The sequence below is a fragment of the Penicillium hordei genome (assembly GCF_028827395.1).
Source record: "Penicillium hordei strain IBT 12815 chromosome Unknown utg000001l_segment0_segment0, whole genome shotgun sequence".
NCBI classification, from domain to species: Eukaryota; Fungi; Ascomycota; class Eurotiomycetes; order Eurotiales; family Aspergillaceae; genus Penicillium; species Penicillium hordei.
Genome location: NW_026623142.1, coordinates 2,620,311 through 2,644,063, shown reverse-complemented (window position 1 = coordinate 2,644,063; position 23,753 = coordinate 2,620,311). Strand labels below are relative to the sequence as shown.

The window sequence follows — 23,753 nt, the reverse complement described above, 5'->3', positions numbered from 1 at the left end:
CACCCCGACCAAAAATCTCCAAATCACCCTCCTTCGCTTTCCCCGTATTGCCCCCGGCATAACTCCCTCGCATTTGGGAGGGCATCATGTCGCCTCCACCAGTCCAAGTCAATTCCTCCTCCAAGCTCCCATCTCCCGGGTTCAATGCCGGCGCCCGACCCTACCGCTCCCACAAAGTCCGCGCCTGTGACTTGTGTCGCAAGCGCAAATCTCGATGTACGGTTGATATCCCCGGTCAATCTTGTCTTTTGTGTCGGGTGCAAGGTGCCGATTGTCACTACCAAGAGGAGGTCAACGCGGATTCTTCTATCTTGAGTGCTCCGGATTCAAAGCCCTGGCCAGGGCCACCAGCAACGGAGGCTGTGCCGGGGCAGAAGCGCAAGCGCAGTCCCGATGGTCTCACGCACATGAGTCAGAATATCCCGCCCCGGCAGCCGATCAATGGACCCAGCCCCCATGGAACGACTTCGTCGGGTGGTCGCCGAGGAAGTGATTCGCGGCGGAAAGATATGGACGATCCCCAGAATGAGTCGGTTCTCATTGTTGGCCCTATGGTCGCTGAGGATGCCCAGGTCATTGAAAAACACATGCCCCCAGAGCGGACGAGTCAATCGGAAGAGCCCAAGAGTCACCCGTATAATATTTACTCGAGTGATCCGCGGAAACCAGTTCTTTACACCACAATCTCACGGCGAAGGAAAGGTATGCGGAGAGGAACACCTCCTGGTGAGAACCAGAAGGAGGTCCTCGAACAAATACTCGGGCCTTTCAAACACGACCTAGTGAGACTGTATGTTAACCGTTGACCTTTCCCTCTCATTTTCTACCCTGCTAATATTTCCCCCTCTAGCTTCATTGATCGTTTTAACGTTTCTTTTCCGATCTTCGACGGGGAATCGTTTTGGGAATCATACATCGCCGATGACCTGCACGACCCACCAGCTGCACTAGTGTGTCAAGTCTATTCCATGTCTCTCGTATATTGGAAACACACACAAAAGCTTGCGTGTCACCCGAAGCCCGATGTTCGATATGCGATCAACATGACCGTCGCCGCGTTGCACGAGGAATTCTCAGCCCCTGGATTGGACACAATCAGCGCCGCGCTTATTGACCTGACTGGGCGACCCATTTTCTCCATGACTGGCAACGCCGTCAGCTGTGGCCGCATGTTATCTTTGGCAAATTGCCTTGGCCTCAACCGTGATCCTAGCCATTGGAAGCTCTCGCAGGCAGAAAAGAATCAGCGGATTCGGCTGTGGTGGGGAGTTGTCATTCACGATCGTTGGTAAGATTGTTCTATTTTTCGTTTTGCTTGCAATAGACCTAACAATAAACAGGGGAAGCTTTGGTCATGGTGTCCCACCTCAGATTTCCAAAAATCAATACGACGTGCCTCTACCTACTGTGGACGTATTAGTCCCATCGCACCTCCGCACTACAGAACGTGTGAGAGCAGCACACTGCCACATCTACCTATGCCGATTGACCGAGACTCTGGGCGAGCTGTTACCACTAGTCTATGGGCTTCAACATAAACCCGCACGTGAGACATCCAAGAAGCTCAGACAAATACGAACGGATCTAGATATATGGGAAGACTCCCTACCAGACTGGTTGCGGGGACCCACAATTCATTCTGGAGAACGGATCTACGGAGCAAGCAGCTTGCAACTAGCTTTCTTAGCTGTCAAAATGCTTGTCAGCCGAGTTGAACTAAACGTAAGCCGAATTGGGGGAAGTCGAAAGGAATGATCTCTAACAACCTTGCAGGAAGTCAACAACTCCGAAACGGAAAACACCGAGGCACGTCGCTATTTCCAAACGGAATGCAGAAAGTCAGCAGAGGAGATTGTAGGGTTTATGACGTCCTTGCGAAAGGATAATTTCACAGAGTTCTGGCTACCCTGTACGTTGAACAATTTTCTCTGGTCATTCCTTTTTCTTTTTTCCTAATTTTCTTGACAGATAGCGCATTTCACCTCACCTCGACGGCGACATTGCTGGTTCGATGTGCATTCGAAACCACCGACAGCGAAGTTGCACGGTTATGTCTTTCGAACGTCGAAACCCTACGCTCTGTCTTGCGTCGTGTGCGGGAAGAAGAAGACTGGGATGTAGCAGACATGTGTCTGGACCATTGCGAACGCATTATGCACCGACTTCCCGGAACCGGTGCCACAATGGACCAGGCATTCACCACTACGATGGCAGACAGCGGGCTGGTCAACCCGGCCGCGATATCGCTGCCCGAGACTCAAACAAACAACGATATCGTTGACGACATGATGTCGATATCTAATACCTTTGGAACGATGGACGGTTTTCCCTTTGACATGACAGGAATATGGGATGTCTCTGTCTTCCAAGATGTGAACCTGACATGATATATACTTCTAGATTATTATTTCAACAATATACCCTGGGATCTAAAGCCCAACGACCTTGATATCAGTTCAATCTCAGTCTTTCTCATATTAAATTTCTGACTAAAATTTTGTACAAAAAATCAAACAAACCCCAAACCCTAATTTACACTCGTTCATTAATGCTCAGAACGAACCCCTCATGATGTGTTAAACACAAAAAAAGTAATTGGCCCGCGCCAATTACTGGTCCTTGGAGCCAGCACCGAAAATGCCAGTGAAAGAGCCCTTCATGCTCTGCATCTGCTCCTGGCGGGCCTTCTCCTCCTCGGCTGCCATCTCAGCGAGCCACTTCTCGCCGTTCGCACGGATCTCTGACTCGATCATCTCGTAGTTCTTTTGACCACGCTCGCGGATCTGATCCCAAAGCATTTTGCCTTGAGCGAGACCCTCGGAGGGTGTCTGCTCGCCGTTCAGGGTGACAGAAGACTTCAAGCCAAGTGCGGCAGCAAAGTTGCCCAGACCACGCGAGGGCTTCTTCTTCTGCTCCTCGGCAAGATCCTTCTCGAAGCGCTCACGCATCGCCTTCTCACGCTTGGCAAACTCGACGGGGATGGGAGTACCGTCAAACGACTTCAGCACGGTACGCACATCTTCGACACCCATACCAGCGAGGTATTCTAGGAAGGGGATGAGGGCGACCAGCGTCTTATCTTTCGGGTCTCCGGTCCACTTGTCCAAAACAATGGCGTTCTCAGGCTGGTGGCGGGCGTGCTCCTCTTTAGTATCGATGAGGATAACCTTGGAAAGGTCACGGTTGAGATATTGCAAATCCTAAAGGACAATTAGCGTTTAATGGCTGGGAGAGAGGGGGGGGGGAGAAGTTGGCATACCTTGATGTACTCTCCATCCTTGTATCGGGTCGCCTCGCGGAACAAGGGCCAGCGGATGATGCGGTAAGGGTCGAGTTTGCGTAGGACTTGGTCGGCCATCATACTGGGCACACTGGTGAACAGGACGAGCTCGTAATATTGGTTCAGGTAGCGGAGGAAGTAGTCGACACCGGGTCGCTTGGCAACCCGCCATCCGTGCTCACGGGTCCATTCGCTGTGAACGAGAAGATCCTCAAGACTGAGCACCAGGGTGTAAGGCTGACGCATCTCGGCGTCCTCATCCGGAAGCAGCTTGGGGAAAGCAGGGTCCTTGTAGTAGCTGGTGAGATCGCTAGTGCGGGCCTTGATACGGTTGTACCAAAGACCCGGACTCCATCCAGATGGAATCTCAGGGTGTTGGCGCGCCTCCTCTTCGGTTTCCCAGTTGCGGCCCAGGTAACCCATACCGGCAACACCAGCAAGCAACATGGCAGCGTATACTATATTGGCCATGCGGGCCTTGCGGCGGTCGATAGATGTCTCATATCCACCCTTGGGAATGTCACCACCACCTCTGCCATCTGTGCCATACTCTTCTGACTGAGCAGGGTCTTCTGTGAGATTCAATGGTCCCTTTTTCATACGCCCTTCCAATTCCGCAGCCAGCGTCGATGGAATACCTTGTGTCAGATCGGGGAGAGGTGTCTGTGGGGCTTGTTCTTGTTCGACCTAGAAAGACAACGTCAGAGGTGATTCATTTCCATCAAAAAGTTAAGAGGGTCTCACAGATTCGGAAGGTTGTGTAGGTTCAGCTTTCGTATCAAACTCGGGTTGCTCTGCGGTGAAATCTTTTGGAGCTGCTTTGGGAGTATTCGACTTCGATTTGTTCGACTTCGCCCTTAGCTGGATGGCCGGGGAAAGCTTGTAAGCAGTGTACGGCGAAGGCCGCACTGACAGGGTTGATGCCCGAACGGCAGAGGCGAAGACATTTGGCCTCGTCAGAGGTAAGACTGCACGACTAAGCATTGTGTATTCGGTTGAAACAAATGTCCTGAATGATGGGATAAACTACGGTCTCCCGTTAAAAGTCGGCGCGATTCGGTACGGCGGAGGATCCGGACCATCCGTGCACTTTGTTTATATATCCACCCCCACGGCCATCGAGTCTTCTCTCTTCTTTTCTTTTCTTCTTCAGAAAGTTCACCCAGACATTAATTTGACCTATCAAGCAATTTCTCTCTGCATGCCGGGTTGTATTAGCTGGGGAGACCAACGAAGATCTTCTTCATTCCCACTACCAAGAGCGCAGCAAAGGTTTTTCCCGTGAAGCTGCGCTCCGATCGTGGGACACAAATCTTTTTTAGTTTTCTTTTTCTCTCTTTTACCTGATTACCAGAAATATGATCTTCCTGTCCAAATCTAGACTTGCTCGTATCTTATAGAATTCACCTGCATATTTTGCAATCATGGGGTTCAAAAAGAAGATGATCCATTTTGAGGAGCAACTCTCCGATGTCGACTCCGAACCAGAGCCTGAACCCCCGGTCTTACTGCGATTCCCTTTCCTCCATCTACCGTCCGAGATCCGCCTGCACATATATCATTATGTCCTGTTCACGCCAAGTCGGAAGAGTGCATTGAAGCGCACTGGTGGTAGTGTTGGGTCTTCGGCAAAGAAGAGCAAACCTCTGGCACCATCCTCGCATCGCATCGCCCTATTCCTTGTCTCGAGACAAATCCACGACGAAGCCACTCACTACTTCTATTCAACCCAGACATTCCGTGTGTTCCCCATCCAGGACTTCTTGCGTATGCCCACTATCCGGGCTTTGCCTCGACGCCACCGCTCTTCGATCACCACAATTGAATTGATCGTGGGATCAAGTTGGACCGCACCCCCAAAGTTATGGGTTGTAAACCAGGGATTGGGATTGCACGACATGGAGCTTGTGCGCACGTTGAAAGTGTTTGTGCAGTGTGACCCTTCACACCCTGTGTTCGAAGGCTTTCGCATCTCCAAGGATTACTATACCGACTTCTGTGGCAAATTGTTACATCAAATCTTGGAACGGCTGCCGGGTCTAGTTCAGGTCGAATTCGATGCCTGGCCCTCTGTAGAGAAGAATGGAAATTTGATGACTCGCTTGCTTACGGAAACCCGGGATGCACAGAAAAAGGTCCTTTGGGGCCCTGATAGAGGCTGGACAGACACTCAAGATGACATTCGCGAGAAACACGGCATCAATGACGTGGATGCTGCCTTTGATGGCCTGCGGGCCTACTCCCCCGACGTTGTCGAAGCCTTGAGCAACTCGCTTCGGACAGTCAAGTTGGAGTCGTGAGAGCCCACGGTGGATATTGTTCATATTGTTACGATTTATATACATTGCGCGGCGCATAGATGACATCAGACAGATTTATAGACACGCACTTACTTCCAACATCAGGCCAAGCGCCATTCTTGTTGACAATGAATTTATTATTGTTATGTCAAAATTTGAGTAGATTTCATTCATCTGTTGGTCTGGTTTGGTAACATAAAGCCCAACCAATCAGAAATAATTAAAGCGGTTTGATTGGCACACTTTTCTAACTCTTTAGAGGTCTTCATCAACTTCCATGACAGCACCATTCGTGTCTTCTTTGGATGATTGCCGTGCCACCGAAGCCTCCTTGTCAATCATCTGCCGCGAGACGGCAACAATGTTATCCTCAATCAACTGTTGACTTACATCCTCGATGTCTGTAAAGCGTCAGTTGCTGTTCCTTACGGGTATTGTTATAGAAAAGGCAAAACATACGCTTCTTGGGATCAACCTTGCCAACGTATCTTGTCTTCAACTGATCCTTGCTCAGCTCCGTCTCTTCCTTGATCCGCTTCTCGTAACCCTCTGCAAGAAGAACAAGCTGCTTCATTTGGTCCACGTTGTGCTGACCCTCCTCGTGGAAGTCACTCATCTCCAACGCCTCAGTCCATACATGCTTGTGAAGATTCATCAACATGTTCTCTTCCAATCCCGTCTTACGGTAATCAATCGCAATGCTGTAATAGTGGCGGTTGAGACCGTGAATCAGAGCCTGGATCGAAGGCTTGTTGAGGTGGCCCAAGTTTGATGTAGTCTGGCGGGGCTCCTGACCCATGACCACCGTCTGAGGCTGGATGAGACGGAAGGCGTCAATTACAACCTTGCCCTTCACTGACTGAATAGGATCGACAACAACGGCAACCGCACGTGGTGTGAGCTGCTCGAAGGATTGCTGAGTGTTGATATCGACCGAGGAGAGCCAGCAGCCGAAACCGGGATGCGAGTGGTACCAGCCAACAACAGTTTCTGGTCTGTACGAAACTATCAGCATGGGGGAGTCCTCGATTATATGTCAGCTGAGAGGCTTACCGTCCTGTCTGGCGGAGCATTTCCATCATTCTAGTTTGGAACACGGGATCCACTGCCTCAACACTGACACCTGTACCGCTCTGGGGCATAGCAAAGACGTCCACTACCCGAACTGTGTATTCATCAACGAAGTCGCCCAGCATGAGGCCCATGACCTCCATTGGGACACCCGCGCGTCCATGTCGTAGCATCTTCAGCAGAGCCAAGGAGGAGATGTGGACAGTTTCGGAGTTATCAATCAGGTTTGGGGTATCCTAAACAACGGCTCTCATTAGTCAATGTAGATAAACATGGTGAAGCTAGGCTAGGGTGTTGCCATTAATTCCCCCCAACAAGGAAATTAGAGGTCTTATCCAACTTACACCACCAGGAGCAGCGCCTCCCATCCCCATGCCTTGAGCGGCCTGGAGCATCCGGTTAAGGCGATCCATAGTGAAGAGATATCCGAAAAGAGTTGATGAAACGAGAGTAGAGTGGGCGAAGCTATCACTATTTGGAAGCTCTGGAGCAAATCGATTTGTCTCTAGTAGCTTGGTATCGCCGAAACAGTGTTCAAAGAAAGATACAAGATAGCAAAAAACCCCAACAGATGTGATATTAGGGAGAAGATAACAAGGTTGTCGAAGACGTGTTAAGTGATGATGAGCAAAGCCGTGGGAGCTTTGCCTGACGAAGGCGGTGTGTGGTTCGGTCGGCTTCCGCTCCTTCGCGGGCGATTCTCTCTCCTCAATCTATTCTTCAATATAGCCTGAACAATGACATTGGCTTACTATTGTGATTAAGTTCTACTACCTAATCTTCGCATTGCGGGATCTGGTGACAATAGGTGCCATCGCTGCCTATTTACTCTCCTGGGAGTATATCTGCATTGCGCCTGCAACTACGCTACTTCATCATTCCCCGGATCTCACTTACACTTCTTGAACTTCACCTTTTTTTTCCACTCTCAACCTCGTGACCCTCAGTCGCTCTCTGCAATATGGCTTTGGAACCTATCTCTGATAGGCTCCTCGGGTCTAAAAATAAGAAAGTCGCGTACTTCTACGACTCCGATGTGGGCAACTATGCCTATGTCTCCGGCCACCCCATGAAGCCTCATCGCATACGCATGACACACAGCTTGGTGATGAACTATGGCCTCTATAAGAAAATGGAGATCTACGTGAGCGCTCTTTCACCTTTTTTTCTCTCCTGTTTGACCCTTGCACTAACAAATCAGCGTGCGAAACCTGCCTCAAAGTACGAGATGACCCAGTTCCATACCGACGAATATATCGACTTCCTGTCCAAAGTCACACCCGACAACATGGACCACTTCTCGAAGGAGCAGAGCCGGTACAATGTTGGAGACGATTGCCCCGTGTTTGACGGTCTCTTTGAGTTCTGCGGCATCAGCGCTGGAGGCAGCATGGAAGGCGCTGCACGACTGAACCGCAACAAATGTGATGTTGCCGTCAACTGGGCTGGTGGTCTTCATCACGCCAAGAAGAGCGAAGCAAGTGGCTTCTGCTATGTCAATGGTAAGGCGCTTCGGTCCTCAAATGTCTGTCTCGGAATCTAACCTCCATGAAGATATCGTCCTCGGAATTCTGGAGCTTCTGCGCTTCAAACAACGCGTTCTTTACGTCGATATCGATGTTCACCACGGTGACGGTGTCGAAGAGGCTTTCTATACGACTGATCGCGTCATGACCTGTTCTTTCCATAAGTACGGCGAGTACTTCCCCGGTACCGGTGAGCTTCGCGACATCGGTGTTGGGCAGGGTAAAAACTACGCAGTCAACTTTCCTCTCCGGGATGGTATCACTGATGTCACATACAAGAGCATCTTTGAGCCCGTTATTAAGAGCGTAATGGAGTGGTACCGCCCGGAAGCTGTGGTCCTTCAGTGCGGTGGTGATAGTCTGTCTGGTGATCGCTTGGGCTGTTTCAACCTGAGTATGCGAGGACACGCCAACTGTGTTAACTTCGTCAAGAGCTTTGATCTGCCAACTTTGGTACTTGGCGGTGGTGGTTACACCATGCGCAATGTTGCACGTACATGGGCTTACGAGACTGGTATCCTTGTTGGAGAGCCGCTGGGATCGGAGCTGCCGTACAATGACTACTATGAGGTAAGATTCTTGTTTCTTCCAGACTAACTCATACTAACTGCATTAGTACTTCGCTCCTGATTACCAGCTTGATGTCCGCCCCTCCAACATGGATAACGCCAACACCAGAGAATACCTGGACAAGATTCGCAACCAGGTTGTCGAAAACCTCAAGCGCACGGCATTTGCCCCTTCGGTCCAAATGACGGATGTGCCACGAAACCCCATCTTGGATGGCATGGACGACGAGGCTGATGACGTTATGGATGACCTCGATGAGGATGAGAACAAAGACAAACGGTTCACACAACGACGATTCGACCAACGCACCGAAAAGGCTGGCGAGCTCAGTGATAGCGAGGATGAAGACGAGAACGCCGCCAACGGTGTTCGTCGCCAACCAGGCGCCATGCGCCGTCGCAATCAAGTCAACTACCGAAACCTCGAGCCGGACTCTGGGCTGGATAGTGGCATGGCAACCCCGCAAGATGGCTCATCTGCGGCTGATGGAGAAATGGATTTTGCCCTTGACGCTAATATGGGCGATGTCCCCCGCACTGAACCCGAAACACCTTTTGCCGCTCCAGAACCCTCGCACGCTGATGAAACCCCCATGACGGATGCCGATAACGTGGCTATGGGAAGCGAGGAACAGGAAGCCTCTACTGCCTCTCAACATCAGTCTCCTCCTCATGATGAAGACACTACCATGGAGGATGCTGCTGTCGCAGAGCCTACTACATCGGAACAGGCTCCGGCTCAAGCGTCAATTATCGAGGAGAAACCACAGGTCAAGGGCTCCACCGCCTCCCCTGTGCGGGCCCAGTCCCCTCCGAAAGAGGCTGCCGATTCTACCCTCGAGAAGGGTGCCGAAGCTTCTGCTCCTACTGCGGACGCCGAGGCAACGGCGACCAAGGAAGAGAATCTGGAACACATGACAGCACCCAAGAAAGAGGAGTAATCGGCTGTGATGCAAAGACGACAATATCGGATCTGGCGCAACGGACAATGGCAGAAAGGTGTTATCGGTTTAACAGCGTGCTCACATCTTGCTTGACACCAGGAGGGCATTACTCGTGGCGGAATGGCAGACTCAAATTGAGGTTTGACCTTGAAATGTTTCGGGGGATGGCGGGTTGCTTTTATGGCTTTCAATGAATCATTTCATATTTTATCTTCATCCCTGTGCTACCTGCTTTTCCTTTCGCATAGCTTTTTTTTTACGGTCGCAAATGTATTATTCAGTGAAATGCAGTCTTCCAAAACGTTACAACATTCGAACCCTAGAAGTATACGAGTGATGCCTCAGGCATAATGGTTTAGCACTATGCCAAATTGGGTTAGCATTAGGGCAAAGTTGATGGGTCTGGGCAACCAATCACCTGCCAACGCCAAGATTTTACGCACTTTGCCCACTAAGCGAGAAAGCACACCTCCAGTTTGGATCCTCGACGTTCGACCTCTTGTCGCCAACCTTTTTCACCCAACTTCCCCCGTGATCATCAGCCATCATGTCTAAGAGAGGGTGAGTCTCCCAGCGATTCCCTCCGTGGCCCCATTCGATTCCGAACCGATACAGAATTATTTTGCAAGCATGGATAAGCAACACAGCACCTTCGTGTCGAGAAGATAGAATGGGGCTCGGATTGAGAAAAGAACGAATCGACAAGAAGGAGTTTACTAACGGTTAAACAGTCGTGGCGGTGCCGCCGGCAACAAGCTCAAGATGACTCTCGGTCTGCCTGTGTACGTCTACAAATTCCTTATCGTCTAGTCTGTTTCGAATGCGCCTTTCTTGCCCGCCGGATCCCACAAGTCATTTCCAGTCGATCAAACGCCCTCAGAAAAACATACACCATACGACAAAACGAAAAGACCGGCGGGAAGAAAGGAAAAGAAAATTGGATCTCCACTTTCAGCATTCGAAACACGACGTCTTCAAGATCTAGAACAATTCACTAACGGGTCCCTTTTTCGTCAAACAGTGGCGCCGTGATGAACTGCTGCGACAACTCCGGTGCTCGCAACCTGTACATCATCTCCGTCAAGGGTATCGGTGCCCGCCTGAACCGTCTCCCCGCTGCCGGTGTCGGAGACATGGTCATGGCCACCGTCAAGAAGGGAAAGCCCGAGCTCCGCAAGAAGGTTATGCCCGCTGTCGTTGTCCGCCAGAGCAAGCCCTGGCGCCGCCCCGACGGTATCTTCCTGTACTTCGAGGACAACGCAGGAGTTATCGTCAACGCCAAGGGTGAGATGAAGGGTTCCGCCATCACCGGTCCCGTCGGAAAGGAAGCTGCTGAGCTCTGGCCCGTACGTTATACACTCCACATGGAAATAGATTCGTTTCCATGTGCCCCTCTCTGATTCAAAAACTAACATTTCTGTTCCAGCGTATTGCCTCCAACTCCGGTGTCGTCATGTAAAGAGAGAAAACCCGAATTTTAAAGAAAAAGAACGATACCAAACCTCAAATCTGCTTGGGACCTGGAATGCGGTGCATATGAGACCATAGGATTAAAATGGGAGCTGGACAGGTGGTGTCCATTTGACGAAATCCAACTGTTTATTTTAAAGCCGGTTTTATCCTCCATCTTCGTGTTTCTCCCTCCCTCTACTGGCGACTCTCGGAAGTATTACTTTAAAATCACATCCTTTTGCACTGCCTTGCCCGTTACCTCGAGGGCTGGCCTAAAGGTTTTAGGCTGTATGGGAGGGGACTTGGTCCTGGTTATTTGTTCTTTGGCCGATATATGAACTCTGATATGACCACCAATGGCTCTACCTACGTAGACCCTAAGTAGACCCTGCGTAAACGTATCTAACCTCTGCACAAATGTACGAGGCAGAACTTTCCCAAGGTCACGTCATAAAATTTCATATCTGCTTGACGGTCCGTTATGAAAATATATATAATAGATATTGCAATATGTCTCCAAATGCAAACTACTTAGTTTATCCAGCCATGAATACAATAAAAACAAATCTACAACCCATTTATTTCTTCTGTCCATCCTGGGTCTTCTGTTCTGGCTGGACTTTTCGAACAGCCGCCTTCGCCTGAGCACCGCCAGATAGGAACCAAAGCAGAGCCACACCCAGCGTCACTAGCACGAGGATATGAACCACCCACCAGATATGCTGCACGCCAGCTGGACACATAGTGATCTCATATCTCCACTCACCTGCGGCCTCATCGAACCAAGCCGAAAGGAGACCGGCATTACCACCAAACTCTCCCATCATCGAGCGGAGGGTCACTTCCCGGATAGAAGGGTCGTCGATGTGCTGGCTCGCATTGAAGCGCTTCGCAGCCCACTTCCAAGGCTGAGATAAACCATCGTCGCCGGCTGTTTCAGTGCGGTTGACGAAATGCACAGTATCACAGCCCGCGTGGTCATGCCCCGTAAGAATGAGCCCGTTCCGACCCTGGCCACCAACAAGCGCATTCTCGTCGCCGCTCAGTCCAAAGATGCCTTGCAGGATCCCACTAGCGCTGAGTGTATCGCTGAGATGGTTCTGCTCCTTGAGACCACCGTCAAGCCACCGGGGCACGCCGTCGGGACCATCCTGGTCATCAGAATTGCGGAATGAGAAATACGGCCCGTCCGTGCATATGCCATCTTCCTTGTGCAGGGGTAGATGCGTCAGAAGCAAAGTAAAAGCCGACCGGTCCTCGACCGGCGAGAGTCGATCGGCGATCAGATCGTTCAGATAAGAATACGTATGGCTCTGGACCTCCGCAGAAAGAGCGGGGGTATCGAACATGAGGGAATTGAGGTTGATTAGGTGCAGAGTAGGGGTAACAACCTGGTCTCCAGCAGACGAGGACGAGATGGGCGGGTGTTCGAACCGCACATCCCAATTTGCGCGGCCAAACGCACGGTCAAAACGCTCCATCCGCGCCTCGCTGATGTCCCCCGCATATCCAATATCATGGTTTCCCGCGACATTGATCACGCGTCTGGCCCAGGCTCGATCCGTGCCCAGGGGTTCCAATGGCGGCGCATTGCTGCCTTCGCCCTGGCTCCAACCCGCCGCGCCGGTTCTGGTGATGTTGTCGTCAACTCGCTCTCCGCCGCGGAACACGCGGTTCCAGTACCGGTGTCCGCGCCGGGCGAATTCGTCGTCGGAGATCCATTGGCTCCCCACCAAGTCACCTAGGACCGTTGTGTGCGTCGGCCGGGTCCACCAAAAGAGCGTGCGGTAGATGTGCGCGAGGTAGTAGTCGTTACCGAAAAGGTCGAGGCGTTTCAGACTTGACTTGAAGGCGCGTGGGATGTCTTCGGTTGCGAGGGTTTGGAGACCGGTTGTGATGTTTGAGAGGACATTCTCGTTCAGCAGAGGTGAAGTGGAGGCGTTGCCAATTGCTTCCTGGATGGCACGCCAATGGGTTTGCATGCGGGGATATAATTCATATTCGGGGAAAGGGAGCGAGGAGTCGCCTTCCAATTGGGGGTCTGCAAGGACTAGGAGTCTAAAGATGGCGGGTTGACCGTTTGAGTCTGAGGTTGATACACCGAGGTGTTGGAAAAGCGTGTTGATCACTGAATTATGGTATATCTGCCTCTCGCTTGACTGCGAGACAGATTGTGGTAGAGGAAAGGCGCATCCGTCGAAGACTGGGTAGAGATAGAGGTATACAGTGGCGGTCACTGTGAGTGGAAGAAGGAGCGCAAATGTGCGGGAGAGCAGCCAGCGGAGGGACATGAGGGATCTAAAATGACAGAAGAAGGATAAATGTTATAAAGACCTATACAGCATGTTGAAAAGGATCGTCTTGAGTGGATAGGAGAAGAAACAAAAGTGCGGACATGGCTAATCGATAAAGATAGCGCACGTATATATGGTAACGCCGGCTATAGGATTGAACTACCCAGGATAAAAGACAAATTAGAGTCGAGTCATGATAAGAAATCTTGCCAAGTATGATGATCATAATAGCAGGAAATATTTCAAGTACATATTTAAGCTCCAAGGTTGTAGACAATATATATATATATATGTTGGTTGGATGGTGGGCATATACTGCCCGTGATAAAAATTGGCGGTATATGGGGCGGTGAGAGCAGTGGTGATTGAATAGAAGCAAACAACTATGGCTATGTAAATTAGTATAGGGAAGAATGTTTGGATCCAGTCAACTTCGTGTCCATAAGCAAGTTAATCACATACTCCTACATAAAGCCCCCGGCGGCCAACGTACCTGCAATGACAAAATTGGCCCGAGTCAACAAAGGGAAGAAGTCTGAGCGAGGGGTATATCACATCAAACGCCAGCAAAAAGAATGAAAACAAAAATGGCCAAAAGATATCCTTCGCATAATTCCAAGCAAGGTCACACACAAATAAATAGGGGCCCAATGAATATTCACTTAGATTCCGTCTTGGCCAGAGGATCCGGAAGCAAGAACGATTGGCCATTGTCCAAGTCTCCAAGGGGGTTAGATAGAGGTCGTTCGAGACCTTCATCTGTGTTGTTAATGTCTAGACTGCCGTTCGTGTCCTCGGACGAGTTGGCATCAGACTGGCTGAGGTTCAAGCCCTGGATTTGGAGACCCGCCTCTTCCTCTTCCTCATCAATGGTCTGCTCGGTCTTGGTGCTGCCCGAAGCAGGCATCAGCTCCGGCGGCCGCTGGTTCATCAGCCGGGCTTGTTTCAGACTGATGGTCTTTTGCTTGTTGGTAGATTCCACTGCCTGTCCGAGATCACGTTCGATGGTCGCTTTCATCAACGCTGCCATCCATAGACGACCCTGCTGGACATTGTCCACCTGGAAGTAGTGGGTGGCCGGTTTTGTGAACTGCACGGTGCGTGAGTTGCCTGTCTTTGGGGGTACGAGCTTGAAGAAGAATGGCCCGCTGCTATCCTTGGTGGTCAGAGATTGAATGACCGAGGGAGTGGTGAGCTTCGTGCCGCTAGAGCTCTCTACGGTGTTGTTAGCATTGGCTGGCAACGCGGTGGAGCCGGTGATGGTTGCGTGTAAAGCGATGATCGGATCTTGATCCGCTCGTAGGACACGGTGAGCGGTAATGTCGATCAAGCCTCTTTCCTCGGTGTCGTCCTCGGAATAGTAATAGGACAGACGACGACCGCGCAAAACAAATAGACGGGGCTTCCAGGTGGTCATCAAGTTGGAAGATCTCTTCTTCATCCATCCACTATAATCACAGCCATCCATCTGCTCCTGTGGTGACTTCTTTTCAAGTCCTCGAGTATAGGCACTAGTCTCCTTCTTGGACTTGACGGTCCGAGGACGGACTACGAATCCGTGTCCGTCAGTGGCGGCCTTACCAGACCCATCTGTACTATGCCGTTCCGAGCTCTTGGACGTCGCCGATGGAGTTGTGGATCCGGTGCGAGCAGAGGTGGGATCAGACTCTCGCGGCGAGTCAGGCGGCACAGAGGTGTCAATCTTCTTTCCAGCAACGTCGGATATGGCACGAAGGCCCATGGCTCGGCGGAACTTGGGCCCAGCATTCTTCAACGGCTGGAACTGCAAGGGCGAGGCGCGAGAAGAGGAGCTTTCCGAGTCACCTTTGCCGCCGGCACGAGAGAAGTTCGCGAAGAATCCACCACCGTTACTGGGTTTGATCTCGGTGGTGGACGATTGAGAGTTCCCACTCCTATCCGTTGAGATGCGCGTGCTCAAGCTCCGCAGCCGACTCTTCGGTGGCGTGCCGTGATAGGCCTGCGCTGCGGGGGAGACACGCTTTGCTGCATCACGGATCGAGTCCATACTGCCAATGCGAGAGTGGCGCTTCGCCGGGGATATCACTTTATATGAATCTTCCGCATAGCTTGACTTTCGCGAGTGATTGTTCAAGCCGACACCGGCGGACTCCCGTTTCTGAAGAACCCGGCGGCTTCGCCGCGAGTCAACCTCGGTTCCCGAGAAATAACCCCGATCTAGATCCTCAATCTGATCCGGGGTGCTAATATAAGAGCTGGCGTAAGAATCTGACTCAGCGGTTAGTGGTCCGCTCTGGAAGCCACCCGGACTAGTGCCCGCCGAGGTTCCTGGGCGAACGGGCATGGATTGGGGGCCGGAATTCAGAGTCCAAGACCGGTCGAATGAGGGTTTCTTCTGATGGTGACCAGCGAAAACCGAATCAGACATGCCGCGTTGGGTGGCGTCAATGGAAGAGTGACGACGTGCCTGGTTGAGATCACGGAGGGATGCCGCAGAAATCCTCCTCGGTGAATCATGGCTGTACGGAGGGGTATGCGGTGTCATGGGCGAGCTGTTGTTGCTGGCCAGTCGAGGGTGTTGCACCGGCGCAGAGGCTCGTGGATAACCAGCCCCGGTCTTTTCTGACAAGGTCGGAATCCGAGGAAGAAGTGGCCCGGTGTGTCCAGCGCGAGAGAATGCACGCTCATCAGAAGGTCCTGAGAAGCTGGAGGAGATGGAGTCTCTCGGGGCTTGCTGCTGACTGAAGCCCTTGGTCTCTTCTTGAAATGCCTTGATCTTGTGCCAGGTCTTGAGCCGTTTGCCCATGACTCCAAAATCAAATTCCTTCATAAAGATAAAATCTTGATCCATATCAAGAAGCACATCACCGGTGATCTCTTGTTCTTCAAAGATGTCACAGTGTTTGGGATCTATGCCGAGCCCGCGCAAGCATCTTGAAGTCTGTGTTTGACTCCATTTCCGCACCTCTTGCTCGGTTGGATGATTCTGCTCCTCGTCGTCGGTTTCATGTCCATTGATATAAGAAGCCCTATGGCCAATATGGCTGCTGTACTCGCTGCCGGAATCATTGATCGTCCTAGGTTCTTGGGTCGACACGCTGTGACGTGGGGTGTTCATATCCGTGATGTGCTCGTCAATGACACTCAACGTCTCATTCATGACCGGGCTTTCTTCGCCATTCATATGATCGCCCATGGAACCACGGAAGGCTTGCTGAATATCGGCCGCGAGGCTTGGGCGAGGCAGCGGAGACGAAGCCGATCGATGCTGTGTGGGAGAACTAATTTGTGGTGACTGCATGTCCGAGCTAACGTGGCGCGATGCTTGAGGGGTGCTCTGCCCACTCCCGACTGATACGAACGATGAATCTGCGGGTGCGGAGGGTTCCAATTGTATTGGCGACTCTACCAGTACTGGCGACTCAGCGAGTGTCTTTCTTGGGGAACCGTTGGTAAAGTCTGTTGCGCACAAATATTAGCTTAATGGAAATAGACGGGGGTTTGTTGAGGATCCTGGGGGGGGGGCGCGCATACTCGCAGGGAAGAGACCAGTTTGTCCCGTCCTAAGGTTCTTGCCGTAATACCAGGCATCTCCAAATCCTTCATCCAACTCGATCAATTCAATCTTGTCGCGGGGTAACATGATCAGTTCATCTTCTCCGCGCCCGCCAAATCCGTCTAGTTTGGAGTATTAGCAAGTCGGGCGCATCCTGAGAAGCGGGAGTCACAGAAATCGAGGTGTCGCACACGACGTCACTTACGAAGAACATCTAGAATGTCGCCGGGACGAACACCCTGTGGTGGGCCCATGGTAACCATCTCTCAATATTCCGTGTTTCTAGTCAAGAGAAAACGCAAGACATGGCACCCTTTGGGGAGGAGTGCAAATTGCAGATTGCAATCGCGTATCCCTCTGGGACAGGAGTAATGTTGATTTCGCAGAAGGTAGAAAGGGGAGAGAATGTGAGAAATCTAAAGGGAGATCCGAGAGATTAGAGAGAGGATTAGGTTAAACAACTCGCGGGGCTCGGGAGCACGAACCTCGAAGGATCCCGACCTCGGGACGTAGCTTGATATTCTTTTTTTTTTTTTTTGCTCTTTTTCTTTTCTGGAAGATTATATCTGTGCAAATATGATATATATCATACCAGATTGAAGCAAAGAATGTTCAAGAAATCTTGAGAAGTGGAATTTGGGCAGATACACAAACACACACACACATCCAAAAGAATATAGTCAATATAACGAAGTACCCAAAAATATACGCAAAATTGCAAAGAAGAAAAGACAAAAAAAAGTGACGTGTGCAGATTGTAAGAAGTCTGGACCTCTTAAGGTTGACACTTTCCGTGGTTGAGAGAGATGAGCTGAGGGGTGGCACAACTTTCAAGGGTATTACATCCATATAATAATATTATGATAATTACTAGAATTACTAGAATTACAATAATAATTACTAGCTTGAATGGGAATCAGACATAATTTGAATTCAGTATTCCGTTTTCGTACATTGTACATGGGTAGGAAAAGTACACTGCTTATATGCAGATGAACCCGGTCATTCTTGCCCAAGTCTATGTACCCGATCTACATATGTATATAGGTTGGATTGATTTATTTATTTTTAAATTGTACTAACCAAGGGATCTATGATAGGATTAATCTAAACTTCAATGTTATGGTAATTAACGTAAACCATGTAGTACCTGCGTCTATTCTGCTTTCACTTTGCACCCGTACCATTCCTATTATGGTATCTAAGCGCTAAAGTCTAGGGATTCTTTATTCAAACGTTGTTGTAAGCGCCCTTTATTAGAAGGACTTGACAAAATCCATGGATCATCCTGATGCTTCGTCACTTACGCAATCGTCATGGTATCACCTAAATCACGATCGCACACTAGTGCTGATCATATTGAAGAGTCCAATACTACCGCCAGTCTGTTTTTAGGTGGCGTGCGGAGGAACTGGATGGGCCCGCAGACTAACGTCCCAGAGGACTCCGCTACGCGAAATCCTCGCGTTGAGGCTGACCTTCAAGTGCCTCCCAGCTCACTTTCCCGTGAACCTGTCTTAATGTCCCCCGTCACGCCTGGTGAGACCCTTACTCAACCGCCCTCACGTGGTCCTGTTCATACGGCAAAAAAGCCCGATACGCGAGCAACAGCGCTTCCCTCACCCGCTCTCAGTACAAATTCTCACCCAAGTCCCGCGAGCGCCGATGCGATCGTTTCAAACAGACTCTCCACGTTGTCGTTGCCACCAGTCTCTACACAACTTACAGCACAGCGCGGCAATTATGAACGCATGGCGGTCCACCAGGCTCCTTTCAGCGGGCACGCCACGTCACAACGCGCGACCCAGTCCCCTCTAATGCGACCCAACCGGTCCACGAATTCGCCCTCGGTCACAGGCACACACACAGGCGCTAGCATACAAGAACAGACAGTCCCGGCGTCAAGACCTAGTCCGCAGCAGAATCAGCAGAATGGGGGAGCACGGGAACTGGCCATCCCCAATGAGACATGGGAACAATGGTCTGCTCAATTGGATGCCTTGGTAGAGGATTTGTCCTCAAAGGGAATACTAGCTCCTGCTCATATGAGAGAGAAGGGTGTTATGCGGCCTCGGATTGACCTATTGCGCCAGGCCATTAGTCGTAAGGACGCCTTTTATCTGGTGATACATCAATTATATTGCCGATATAGCATTGATCCAACTACACTGGGTCAAATTAGAGCCCCTGAATCGGGCATGCGATCACTCATGGATCTTCTGGAAGACAACAGAAAGATGCATGATGCTGCTATCATTGGGTTTGCCCATTTCCCGGCATCTCCACAGCAGTTGATGCAAACAAAGTGGTACCTACAGGTGCTGCCCGGTGTTCCTGTGTTTTTATCACGGCTTGCGGCTCAATGGCTGGGAATCTGGAAGCAGGCCCGTCATCCCCCGTTGGTGTCTTATCTTTGGCGCACGCTCGCTTGTCCATCTCCAATTTTGATGTCGGTGATGTTCATGTGTGTCGCACGGGGTATTCACCACGAGGACTATGTCAAGCCCCTTCTGGAGTTGTTTTGGAAAGATTTAAAAGTCTTCTACCAGTGTAGAGATTTTGAACTCCCCGAGACCACTCAGCAGGCTCACAGCTGGAGTATCACCCAAGAGTATCTCAAATTCCCACGTTTGCCCGAATATCCATCACACACACCATCTTCCTCCCACTCTGCACCACCTCCCAGACCTCAGAATCAAACCATGTCTCAAGCCGCCCTAGGTGTGCCGTCACCCCATCCCAGATTCTCGGTCAGTGGTGTCAGTCAACCTGCCACCAATTCACCTGCTCCGGTCCCACTTGGCGCACCTTTGCAGCCTTTCCCCTCAAATTCACCACAGGGGCAGGTTGTTGGTCCAGCTGCTGGGTCCTATGAATTTGGCGTAAACTCACAAAGGCAGAATACCACACAAACTCCTTATTACAACCCTATCTCACAGGGGCAAGCACAAGGACAGAGACAGGGACAGGGACAGGGACCGTGGAATCCGGTGAATTCACATATGATTCCACACATGAATGCACAGATGCAAATGCACATACAGACAGCGCTTGGACAGGTAGCACCTTCTCAGAGGCACCGATCAACACCAGGTTCACATGGTCAGCAAATGCAGCTTCGAACATCGATGCCTGCTACTTCAATAGCACCTGCTAACCCCTCCACCACCTCCCTCCAATCGAGTGATCTCACCTCTACACAGTCAGCGCAGTCACTCCATGCTCCATCGTCCATATCTACAACCCCGACTACAAGGAACCATATAGCCCAGCACCCAATGCCACCACAACGGCCTAATAATCATCACAACCGACAGCATTCGATGGCTGTGCAGTCATCTCCTTCGCCGATCACCCGCGTGCCTCCTCAGGGACAACCTCATAGACAGCATTTCCAGCCTCTACCTAACTCTACCTTCCTCCCGTTACCTGGCTACAGAGCACCTATGATGGCGAATCCAGATCCAACGCGTCTCGGCCTACATCTGATTGGTCTTCGCGATCCCATGAAGAGGCTGGTAAAACAGGGTCCAGACGGCAATGACATTGAGACTGATTTGTTGACTTATCTCGATACCTTCATTGTACACCCAACCGTCGTCGATGTTGACCAGCCGATCTACACGTGGAATTTCTCTTTCACGGATTATGAGCGCCAAAAGTTCCCACACATAGCTCACGGGAAAGAGACACAATATTCGGTTTGGACTTTTAGGCCCGGTTGCCGGACTATTCGCCTGCGATGCATTCGTCTTCCTGGTAATCCGGATACTGTGACGGAGCAGACCTGGTCCACCGCGGCCACTTTCTGGCCTAGTGTCTTTTACATTACTGTTAATGGCAAAGAGCTCTATGTGCGCCGAAAGGTTCACAACGGAAAGGATTTGCCTCTGGACATCACCGAGCACCTCAATGCAGGCGAAAATAACGTACGACTCGATATTATCTTAGGACAGGATGAGTGCAAAACCTCCAAATTCGTCTTTGGAGTGGAGGTCATGGAGGTTGGCGAGTTCGACCAGATACTCAGTCTAATCAAGTCCGTCCCAGCGGCCGAATCTCGTACAGCAATCAAGAAGCGTCTTTCCCCTATCACCGATGACGATGACCTGGCGGTTGTCACTGATAACCTCACAATCGACCTGGTGGACCCCTTCATGGCACGCATCTTCGATGTCCCCGTACGCTCACTTCACTGCAGCCACCATGAATGCTTCGATCGTGACACTTTCATAAAAACCAGGAATTCCACATCCGGCCAGACACCGATGGTCGATAACTGGCGCTGCCCGATTTGCAAGGGAGATGCACGCCCGCAGTTCTTGGTTGTCGATCAGTTCCTTGCTGAGATCCACGCCGAGCTCGCCCGTACAAACCGACTTAACGGGATCAGAGCAATCCAAATCAAAGTTGATGGAACTTGGACCTTCAAGTACGACACCGAGGAGATCTCGCCCGGGCCAGACAACCCCTTTTCTCCAAAGCGCAAGGCTGAAGACTCTTTGGGCCCTGTTGCCATGCGCTCCAGGCACGACATGTCTAATAGTCGTCACAGTCCGGCTGTTCGGACCCAAGAGCATACAGTCATTGAATTGGACTAATGAGTTCACCGGCGTTTCCAACAAAAGTTCTTCCCTTCTTCCCCCTTTCTAACGGCGCTGACCTTCCAATGTCTTTCGTTTATCTTTGCATGCATTTGAAAGGAAAGATACCCCTTATTGCGTGCTTTTCAAATGCATTTCTTTCATGTTATCTCATGATCTGTCATTGCCGGCGTTGGAGAGACTGGATTCTATGGCTGCGTCCGATTTTTCTCTTTATTTATCCCAAGGTATCACGGACAGGATGAAATCGTACCTAAAATGAAAAAGAAAGAAAAAACAAACAAACAAACAGATTTAACCAAAGGATCCAGTTGTAACAACCATCTTGCCTTACCTCTCCAGTAGTGTAGATTACGAACTTTCTTACATATCTTCCAGATAAATCAGTTTCTCTGGTATCGACATTAGATTATACAAAATATATTATATTGGGCATTTAGATAGTACACCAAGTGCCGGGAGTAAGGAAAGACTACTTTCTAACTCTCCTAACATGACTAACGAGGTTCTCAATGACACCCTCGAAAGCCTCTTTTTCGCCAACCAACCCATCCCGCCGCTTCAGCCAGTACTCCAATACCGAACTAGCGCGCTGGGCAACCTGGTTTAGTTCCTGAACATGCAGCTTCAACTCTGGATCCGTGAGACCATTCAGTGCAGCATCGGTAGTGGCACACAGCCGGCGGACCGCTGAGAGATCTATTTCCGGCGCCGGCGGTGCGCCGCGGCGAGGAGCAGACTTCTGGCGGGAGGGGGCTTGCCCCTTTTCGGCGTTGTTGTCGTTGCCTTCTTCTTCTTTTCGGACTTGACTGATGGAGCGAGCGCCGGGGCTCTTTGCGCCGGTCCCTTCAAGATCAATAGAAGGTAGAACGAGCTTTTTCTGTTTGGAGGCTGGAAGGATTTCATCCAGATCAACGGGCACGCCTAGGGATACGAGGAATAGTCGGCGGATGCGGGATTTCACCCAGTTTTGGGGCTGGAGAGGTGGTGGTGCCACGAGCTGGGACCATAGTGAGAGGGATCGCTCGGTGCTGAAGATTGCTGCAGAGTCTGGGATTGGCTCGACGGGAGTGAGAGAGCTTATGTCTTGGGATTCGGGGAAGAGGATGTTGAGGGTGTCTTGGAGGGAATCGAGGAGCTCGGAAGTAGATTTGAATGTGTCGAAGTCAATGAGAGGTGGGGGTGCGTGAGCTTGCTGAGGTGCCACAGTTTCGTTTGCGGGGGCTTCCTCTGCGCTGGGCTCTTGGAAGCCGTCGTCGAAATCCCCAAAATCATCATCCCCCATGTCTTCCTGCTCTTCTACAAATTCATCAAAATCATCACCCGCTTCTTGCTTTTCATATCCATGGTCGTCGTTCATGTCATCCTCCAATGAGAGGTTTTTGGTTTCCAAGTCTGTATCATCTATTGAGACATCCGGGACGGTTTCTACCGTATCGGGTAATGTGTCACTTGTTGAGCTCGTATGGGTTTGTGGCTGTGGCGGTAGGTCTTCATCGGCGGGTATTGTATCCACTCGTTCGAGCCGTGTCTCGGGGATTTCTGTTGAAGTCCCATCGATCTCAGGAGGTGTAGGGTCGAATGCCGGTGGCGTTGGACTGCCCTCGGAATCTGAAACCTTGGTCACCACGTCGGGCACAGCATCGGCGAGACGCTGCTCATGTGCCAATGTGCCAGGAACTTCGCCATGGCTAGGTTCGTCAGGGTCCACTTTCTCGACCACTGTGCGCGGAATCGGCGAGCCTTCAGGACTCAAGGTTTGGTCCTCTGACCTCGCGGGCGAACGGGCCTGGCTGTGTGAGCCTTCTGGAATAACTTCGATCTCGTCGGGAACTGCATCCTGTTCTCTCTTTTCAAATGCTGCTGTTCCCGGAATCTCGCCATGTTGGCTGCTGCTGTCAACCCTCTCAACTCGTGTTCGTGGGACAGGGGAAGTGCGACCGGATTGTGGGAGTGACTGGAGTTGGGGATTGCCTTCACTGGCGTCTGAGAAGTATTCATCGTCGCTTTCAGAAGCTGCTAAAGAGAATGTCAGTTTCAAAACAAATATTCAAGTATATCCATGGGTAATGTACTATCGCCAGCTCCTGGATCTTGCAATTCCGTAGTCCTACTGGGGGGCTCTAGATGCGAACTAGACAAATCGGACGGCCCCTCCGACATGATTGCAGCTTAAAT

The 23,753-nt window shown here is 50.9% G+C and overlaps 10 protein-coding genes across 10 annotated transcripts; 5 read left to right on the top strand and 5 right to left on the bottom strand.

Annotated features, from left to right (window-relative positions):
• Positions 1–86: 86 nt before the first annotated feature.
• Positions 87–2,387, top strand: N7537_000992 (putative C6 transcription factor; the record flags this gene model as incomplete). Its single annotated transcript, XM_056892050.1, has 5 exons — positions 87–790; positions 851–1,288; positions 1,341–1,722; positions 1,774–1,909; positions 1,969–2,387. 5 exons carry the CDS (start codon positions 87–89, stop codon positions 2,385–2,387), a joined length of 2,079 nt encoding a protein of 692 aa, XP_056757045.1.
• Positions 2,388–2,609: 222 nt separating this feature from the next.
• N7537_000991 (protein translocase subunit TIM50) lies at positions 2,610–4,264 on the bottom strand (the record flags this gene model as incomplete). Its single annotated transcript, XM_056892049.1, has 3 exons — positions 2,610–3,200; positions 3,260–3,967; positions 4,025–4,264. The coding sequence occupies 3 exons, from the start codon at positions 4,262–4,264 to the stop codon at positions 2,610–2,612; spliced, it is 1,539 nt and encodes a 512-aa protein (XP_056757044.1).
• Positions 4,265–4,704: 440 nt separating this feature from the next.
• N7537_000990 (uncharacterized protein) lies at positions 4,705–5,580 on the top strand (the record flags this gene model as incomplete). The annotated part of the gene is made up of 1 exon (XM_056892048.1): positions 4,705–5,580. One exon carries the CDS (start codon positions 4,705–4,707, stop codon positions 5,578–5,580), a length of 876 nt encoding a protein of 291 aa, XP_056757043.1.
• Positions 5,581–5,710: 130 nt separating this feature from the next.
• N7537_000989 (proteasome regulatory particle lid subunit RPN11) lies at positions 5,711–7,254 on the bottom strand. Its single transcript, XM_056892047.1, has 4 exons — positions 6,996–7,254; positions 6,634–6,887; positions 6,040–6,575; positions 5,711–5,981 (listed from the first exon to the last, which is right to left on the bottom strand). Exons 1-4 carry the CDS (start codon positions 7,062–7,064, stop codon positions 5,836–5,838), a joined length of 1,005 nt encoding a protein of 334 aa, XP_056757042.1. The 5' UTR covers positions 7,065–7,254; the 3' UTR covers positions 5,711–5,835.
• A 358-nt stretch (positions 7,255–7,612) lies between these two features.
• On the top strand, positions 7,613–9,687 carry rpdA (histone deacetylase RPD3; the record flags this gene model as incomplete). The annotated part of the gene is made up of 4 exons (XM_056892046.1): positions 7,613–7,795; positions 7,853–8,153; positions 8,206–8,747; positions 8,794–9,687. 4 exons carry the CDS (start codon positions 7,613–7,615, stop codon positions 9,685–9,687), a joined length of 1,920 nt encoding a protein of 639 aa, XP_056757041.1.
• Positions 9,688–10,237: 550 nt separating this feature from the next.
• On the top strand, positions 10,238–11,149 carry N7537_000987 (60S ribosomal protein uL14; the record flags this gene model as incomplete). The annotated part of the gene is made up of 4 exons (XM_056892045.1): positions 10,238–10,251; positions 10,422–10,472; positions 10,712–11,036; positions 11,117–11,149. The coding sequence occupies 4 exons, from the start codon at positions 10,238–10,240 to the stop codon at positions 11,147–11,149; spliced, it is 423 nt and encodes a 140-aa protein (XP_056757040.1).
• A 571-nt stretch (positions 11,150–11,720) lies between these two features.
• On the bottom strand, positions 11,721–13,433 carry N7537_000986 (uncharacterized protein; the record flags this gene model as incomplete). Its single annotated transcript, XM_056892044.1, has 1 exon — positions 11,721–13,433. The coding sequence occupies one exon, from the start codon at positions 13,431–13,433 to the stop codon at positions 11,721–11,723; it is 1,713 nt and encodes a 570-aa protein (XP_056757039.1).
• Positions 13,434–14,094: 661 nt separating this feature from the next.
• Positions 14,095–17,234, bottom strand: N7537_000985 (putative polarized growth protein (Boi2); the record flags this gene model as incomplete). The annotated part of the gene is made up of 3 exons (XM_056892043.1): positions 14,095–16,874; positions 16,950–17,093; positions 17,177–17,234. 3 exons carry the CDS (start codon positions 17,232–17,234, stop codon positions 14,095–14,097), a joined length of 2,982 nt encoding a protein of 993 aa, XP_056757038.1.
• A 1,053-nt stretch (positions 17,235–18,287) lies between these two features.
• On the top strand, positions 18,288–21,572 carry N7537_000984 (MIZ zinc finger domain protein; the record flags this gene model as incomplete). The annotated part of the gene is made up of 1 exon (XM_056892042.1): positions 18,288–21,572. One exon carries the CDS (start codon positions 18,288–18,290, stop codon positions 21,570–21,572), a length of 3,285 nt encoding a protein of 1,094 aa, XP_056757037.1.
• A 475-nt stretch (positions 21,573–22,047) lies between these two features.
• Positions 22,048–23,738, bottom strand: N7537_000983 (DUF5102 domain-containing protein; the record flags this gene model as incomplete). The annotated part of the gene is made up of 2 exons (XM_056892041.1): positions 22,048–23,591; positions 23,651–23,738. The coding sequence occupies 2 exons, from the start codon at positions 23,736–23,738 to the stop codon at positions 22,048–22,050; spliced, it is 1,632 nt and encodes a 543-aa protein (XP_056757036.1).
• Positions 23,739–23,753: the final 15 nt, after the last annotated feature.